Genomic DNA, 7,164 nt, shown 5'->3' with positions numbered 1-7,164 from the left:
CGGTGAATGCTGTCGACATAAACAAGCCAATGATTGCGGTGCGTTTCAAATACAAAGCGAATGAAGGGGGGTAGCAGAAACGAGGCTACAATCGTGGATCTAGCCATGTTCTGGACGCATTGTTATGTGAATCGAAACAATACACATATCGGTTTCAATGTCAAAACATGAAACATTCCGGCCGAGCTTTTGGCTTTCCCTTTGACTCTACGAGTTCACTTTGATGATAAACGTCGCGTAAGAGTATTCTTTGATGACACATTGAGATGTTTCTAGTTTAATCATATTGATTACCTGCCAAATATCATAATCCATTTTTATTTAAGATAATTTTGGAGGATGTACAACGATGAAGTAATTGTATTTTGTGTTGTTCTTAGAAATACTGTGTGATAATTTTGAGACATCATCAATAAAGTGTAAAGAAAATATTGCAGGTTTTAATTAATAAAGTAATTAGTACAACAAGCTGCACGAATAACTATAAAGTAAGTCTTTTGTACGATTTCTCCATTATTTCGCATTCGTATGCTTTTTCGCGCGATTGACCCAGATTTATTGGGGGATGAATCGTTCAGGGGCAATTGATTTCCATTTATCTCTGTTAAAATCGCGAGGAATTCTTTGAAGGCGGTTTGATTTGGGCGGCCGCGACTAGTACGTCGTCGTCGACGCCGCCTCCTCCTTCTTACTTCAGAAAGTTAAGATTAATGGCAAGATTTGGCAGATTTTCGTGCAATAACTTACCATTAAGAACGTGTACACCGACGGTAGCGAAAGCCAAAGAGCCGACGGAGCAAGTGTAGTTGCCAGAATGGTCCCTGCGTAGTGGAGCCATGGTCAGAGTTGAGGTGGCCGTATCGGAGACGGCGGAGCTGTTGGAGCTGTGGACGAAGAAACGAACAAATTATTTGCGCAAATTCAACGCAAACCATCGTCTTTCGCACTCAATATTTTATTTTCGCGTACGTGTAATTGATTTCCCAAGTGTGAAGTCTGCAAATTCCTTCAATTTTCCGTGTTTTTTTTTCACTACCACCCGATCACTTTCGAGACGTCCATGTTCTCATCCTCGTGAGGGGATGATTTCTTTTTTTTTTCTAGACGCGCTTTTGGTTATACGAGATTCTTGGAGAGAAGCGGTGTATCCGCATTGGAAACGTATTATAGTATAAAACGAGATTTCGGATCGCGGTGGTAATGGGCGAAAAGGGCCATACGGAGACGCGCACACGCGCCTCCCAAAGTCATAATAAAATTGTCTCCGAGTGTACAACACAAATGCATTAGCATTAGCTGAAAGTTGTCGCCGGTATAATTTCCCTAGGTGGAACTTCTATCTGGCCTTCGACTTCAGTTTTTGTTGAGAAACTTTCGGAGCGAAAGCCGTGACAATTTTATGTCTGCTTTCCTGTACCTCTTTTTTTTTTCTTCTTCTTCTGTCACCTTGCCTCGCCTCATACCAATTAAGCCTTTCCCGAAAAATATGATTTCGTGTATTCATCAGGCCCCATTCATTTCAATTACCTAGCTCATTTCAATATAACTCACTCCCGCCCTAAGAGCTCCATCAGAACCTAATTAAAAGGCGCCTTTAACTTAACATTTTCATGATGATGAGAAATGCTTATGCCGTGTTCACACCTCCGCTATACCCAAGCTGTTGTTTTCTTTTCAACATTTTAAGACCCTTCAGAAGTATGAATTATGATGCAATTTTAACTACGATAATAATCCAAAATTTCCTCTATAATAATCTCTTACGTAACACCTTGACTAAATTACCTAAGTGTATATTAAAATATACAATTTATATGTTGAACATATTTTTTTTGTTAAAGATATAAATAAATTTCAAAATTGTATTAACCTATGATAAAAAAAAATTGTTGTCAAAAAGTATTAAAAATAAATTTTAATTGTTAATTACAGAAAATTAAATAATTTTACTGTTTATCAATCTTTATATTTCATTAATTGTTACGAAATAAAAAATAAAAAGAGAAAGTATTTCCAAGATTATCTTATGTAATGTATAATTTTGGTTTTCTTTTCAACATTTTAAGACCCTTCAGAAGTATGAATTATGATGCAATTTTAACTACGATAATAATCCAAAATTTCCTCTATAATAATCTCTTACGTAACACCTTGACTAAATTCCTAAGTGTATATTAAAATATACAATTTATATGTTGAACATATTTTTTTTGTTAAAGATATAAATAAATTTCAAAATTGTATTAACCTATGATAAAAAAAAAATTGTTGTCAAAAAGTATTAAAAATAAATTTTAATTGTTAATTACAGAAACACATTGAAAAATTAAATAATTTAACTGTTAATCAATCTTTATATTTCATTAATTGTTACGAAATAAGAAAATAAAAAGAGAAAGTATTTCTAAGATTATCTTATGTAATGTATAATTTTGGTATCTTTTTTTATATGCTATACAAATGCGTATGAAGAATGGTAGCAAACAATCTTGAATACAGATGTTGCTTGTCAAGTGAATAAAAATATAAAGGTTGTAAAACGTTGGTTGTAAACAGATTAAAATCGTGTCGTAAATCACTGACCACAAAAATAACTTATTAGATTTTGTAGCAAGGAACAAAAAAATTGTATAAATAAAATAAAAGATGTAGGCTCAAAAAGAATCAGTCTCCGATTTCGAGCATCGCCTGGGAACAAGAGACGTTGCAGTTTGGGGAAGTTTCTTGTAAGCGATGGCCGAAAACTTTTTCGCCCTCCCCTTTATCACCCCAGCTTGTGTCCCCGCTGTGTGCCATTTTGTAAATCGCTGATATGAATCTCGGTAGCATGCGTGTATATCTCTATATATAAAGATATATATATATGTGTGTGTTATTCGAGCACACAACAAGCAAATGATATGTGTGCGTTGCTCGTGAAATTTACTTTCGGTTTCTCTCCAGCGTCTATTTACACAGCGATCAATCGAGGGGTTGGCACCATGGAGGGCTGAAAGAAGGAGATGGAAAAAAAAGACGAGAAGAAAAGGAGGACAACACATCACGCTGGTTGAAAGAAGAAGAAGAAGCAAAAAAAGAAGAGATTGGAACGCGCAGACGAGCCATAATGCAGGGAGTAAATCGCTGCGACCATTAGGGTGGCAGTAAAATTGTTGATGTACGGAGGGGTTGGTTGGTTTTGATGGACTATGTGGTAGCTCTGCGGGGTGATAGTTACCTGATGCCATCGGTGAGGGTGCGATCTCCGTGCTTCCAGGCGATCGGGTGCTCCTCGTTCGGGTTTCCCACCTGAGTTGCAAAGCAGGTCAACTCTAAGCTGCTTCCAGCTTTGTAGTAGCGTTCAGAAACTTGACGTCCAGATTCATCAGAGATTGTTAGTTCAGGAGCTGAAACAGAAAAAGATAACATCTTAGCTATATTTTGTGTAGATTCATCTTAAAACGTTATAGTTTCATACGAAATATAAACAAAAATGCAAATTTTATAATTGACAGTCAATTGTAAGTGGGTAAATGCCAAAAGACACGTTTTAGAGAGTGAATATTTATATCGCCTGTACTTTTCGACATATATTTTTATATAACAAAAAATTGATTGGTATTAAAAATGTTATTAAATTTAAATTGGTATTTTTTTTTGTGTAATAAAAGTTGATGTATTTCTTTTATTTAAGATTCAATAAGCAAATTGTTTATTGTTCATCTAAGGTATGAAAAATGCTTGTAAGTTACTGGTAACAATATTCATCAAAATGTCCGGAATTGTATTTCGGAATGACACACAAACACACACAATAAGTTTTGGTGGATGTAAGCAAATGATGATTATGTAAAATTGATTGCGTCAGAAGGGCCAGTGCAATCTGGAGCAGTGATCAAGCGAGATAAATGTCTGCACCTAACGGCACTCATAACTAATGAGGTGCACTAAACTTTCGTTATCTTCCAGCAGGCATTTAAGGGAATATTTCAGGTAGGCAGCAGCAGGTGACGGTAGATTATACCCTTCCCATGTGACATCTTGTACGGATTATTACTTGGGACAATTACTTACTTCGCAAGGACAAACTACCTCTCTAGCCATCATAAATCCCAAACCCAAATGTTTAGCCCCATATAATTTTTAATCTTCGCCGAGCCCATGTTTCCAAGCGACTGTCCCACACCACGCCCCCGTATACCATTATCATCAACGTTCTTATACCTCTAAACCTGCATTCCAGTCCATTCAGTTATATATGAATTATTGTACGCCTTAAGTAAACAAGCGATGTGAATTGGAGCTCGCACAATTGCTTTCAGAAACAACATGTATCATATAAGGATTAAGTGAGATCTTTGGGTCGAGCAGATATAAACCAAACACATCCCATCTCATTAAGTTCCAATTAACTACTAGAAAATAGTTATTTTAATTAAACGATTCCATTTAGATCGAAATATTGTTCCCACCCACGGATTTCTCTTCAAGGCAAATAGTGCTATTATTGTTTGAAGTCGGCGGTTAGTTTTATTGAAAATGATCAAACGTTTAGTCCCTTTGAAGCAACTATACAATACACCGCAAACTTTCAACACTTAGTTTGGATCCCATTATTGGTTCCTTACATTAATTAATTAAACCCACTCATTACGTTTCCTGATCGCTTCCACTAAACCGTAAACGATTTTGCTCGTTTATATTCATTGAACTTCATTCAATTTTTTTTTTCTCAAACCTCACTTTAGTCACCTTTATATAACCTCCACTGATTAATTCCGGACGTCTTTCTTACGAAATAAATTGGCTACTTTCATTCATTTCATCAGCGCTGCGACCAATTTTTGCATATGAAATGTAATTGAGAAGATGATGAAATGAAAAAGGGAAGTATCATTATAAATTATACAATTTTATCAAGTAGTTTCATTAGTAATGCTTATGATATTATAATAATTGTAAATTTTCTTACTAACATTCTGATGAAAGTGTCCAAACTAAAGTAGATCTAAAGCAAATTTAAATTATCTATAATCATTTTGTAAATATAAAAATTTAAATAATTGTTTTTTTTTATTCTTTTTTAAATATATTTAATTGTTAAAATAAGCAAAAGTAATAAATAAGTATGAATAAATGTTATTTTACTATGTAAACATTACAAATTAATTAATTGTACAATTAATTAATATAATGTTTGGATTGTCTAGGTTTTGGTAATAATGTTTTAATGGTTATTAAGATATGTGAAGCAAAAAGATAATCTGCAGAAGTGTTAATTAGTGGGTTTGAAGTGTCGCTTGAGAAGTCAAGTGTTGCGAGGTTTGTTTAAGTTTTGCGAGAGGAAAACAGTAAATAAATAAAGAAGTCTGGATGATTGTTTGCGGTTAGGCGGCGGGTTAATTTCGTTGTTTTATTGAAAACGATCGTGGGGGGAGGCTTCATTTGGGTTATGTGGTTGGTTTTTGGTGGGTTGGCGGCGTAAAGAAAGGGCAGGGGTGGTTGGTGATGTAAGGCCCGGGCTTACTGTTGCCAAATGATAATGGGACGTAAAGCCCGTTGGCAAATGGTCACATCCTGCTGAGGTGAACGGATGGCCGTTATCCTTGTACGTGGAATGCGAATGATGGACTGATTGCCCCCCTTCTCCAGTAGCAAGCAAGGAATGGTCCCCCGCGACGATGGTCCTATTTAGTTTTATTAGCGGGGCCGGACGGGGACCGAATCAATTCAGCAGCCGACGGAATTGCGCCAGGGATGTGTAAAATTGAGGCTTTATTCCATCAAAGCTCTTTCTTTTACTGCCAAATAAATGGCCTGATGGATGTTCCAATTTATAAACTCAACGGGGATTTTTCGATTGCTTTTAATGCGAGCGCATGGAATAAAAACAGGAGCGACGCGCCCAAAACGAACGAAACATCAAAATCATTTTTATAGCCGACACAATTCTTGTCGACGCTGAATTTCCTTCTCGACGACAACTACAGCAATGCCTATCCGAATCTGCACCAGTCCAAAAACAAATCAATCCTGATCTCTCTTTATGTTTATTTTCATTTGTATTTATTTATTTATTTAGTTATCTTCTTTTTTTTTATACGGAAGGAGGGAGTTGTGGGTGGTTGTTTCCTTTAGTTCTTTGTTTATTTATTTTTATTTTTGTTGCTTTCTACCCTCGTATCTTTTTATTCCCAAAAAACCCATCCCCGTCGCATCGGTAACATATCGATTCACGTCTAATCTAGCTGTCAGTCACACGAGCCGAAACGTTTATACTTCGATGTTTATGATGGCGCAAAACTTCCAGACAATCCCGTTACAATGAAATAAATATTAAGAGTGCGCCAAACAGAAGAAAGACATTAAGGGGGTGGCTTTCATGAATATGCAACGTTCTACGCCAAACCAACCATCCCCTTCACTCGTTCTTGTTTCTAGGTCAGGGGTGAACCGGGTTCGTTGATGAGCTGGGGAATAAATACACCATTCGGTTACTAACCTATGACTTTCAGGAAGATCCTCTTTACTCGAGGCGGGTGCGTTGCCACTTGGCACTCGTACAATCCCTCATCCCTTTGGGTTACGTAAACTATTGCCAGCCGATAGTTGTTTGGGTAGCGGAAGCTCAGGGTGATCCTCTCGTCGCTGCTGTAAGCGCTCCTTCCGACTGTCAGCAGGTGGATCGAATCTTCCTTATGATGCAACCATGTCACCTGTAAAAAAAACATAAAAATCATACTTTAAAATTTTCTACACTTTCTAATTAATTGCTACATTTGTAATTAAATTCCGTAATTGATAGTTTTCAAGACTATTACAATTTCATCAATCAGAAAATAATCAATCGTCTTTACTGGACTAACTTATATAAACATAAAGTAAGCTAATCTTTAAGTTTAAATTTTGTTTGTGTTTCTTATAAAGATTTTCAAGTAAGTAGTAAATAATTGTACAATAGTTAGCCGAAGTTGATAATCCCGGATTACATGAGGCCGACACATCGGAAATGTAGTGGAAGCGCGAATCCCATTTGCTAAACTTAGAGTCCTAGTTTCAGTTTTACAGCGTAATTAGAAGACTGAACTTAGAAAGTTGTGTTTTTTCATTTTATCTATTATAGTTTTCGAGTAAATCACTGCTTTTTCGAACGTTTTCATTTCAATTTTTCAAATTTGAACGCGT

The 7,164-nt window shown here is 36.1% G+C and overlaps 1 protein-coding gene across 1 annotated transcript; it reads right to left on the bottom strand.

The window, feature by feature from the left end:
• Positions 1-688: 688 nt before the first annotated feature.
• LOC108558804 lies at positions 689-6,695 on the bottom strand (the record flags this gene model as incomplete). Its single annotated transcript, XM_017915835.1, has 3 exons — positions 689-884; positions 3,218-3,386; positions 6,482-6,695. Coding segments are annotated over 3 exons (579 nt in total), but the record flags the coding sequence as incomplete, so codon positions are not given.
• Between the last annotated feature and the right edge of the window lie 469 nt (positions 6,696-7,164).

This window comes from Nicrophorus vespilloides, unplaced genomic scaffold (genome assembly GCF_001412225.1).
Source record: "Nicrophorus vespilloides isolate i.1.1-1 unplaced genomic scaffold, Nicve_v1.0, whole genome shotgun sequence".
In the NCBI taxonomy this organism is placed as follows: domain Eukaryota; kingdom Metazoa; phylum Arthropoda; class Insecta; order Coleoptera; family Silphidae; genus Nicrophorus; species Nicrophorus vespilloides.
Note: the sequence above shows the minus strand (reverse complement) of the source record. Positions and strands in the feature narration are given on the sequence as shown.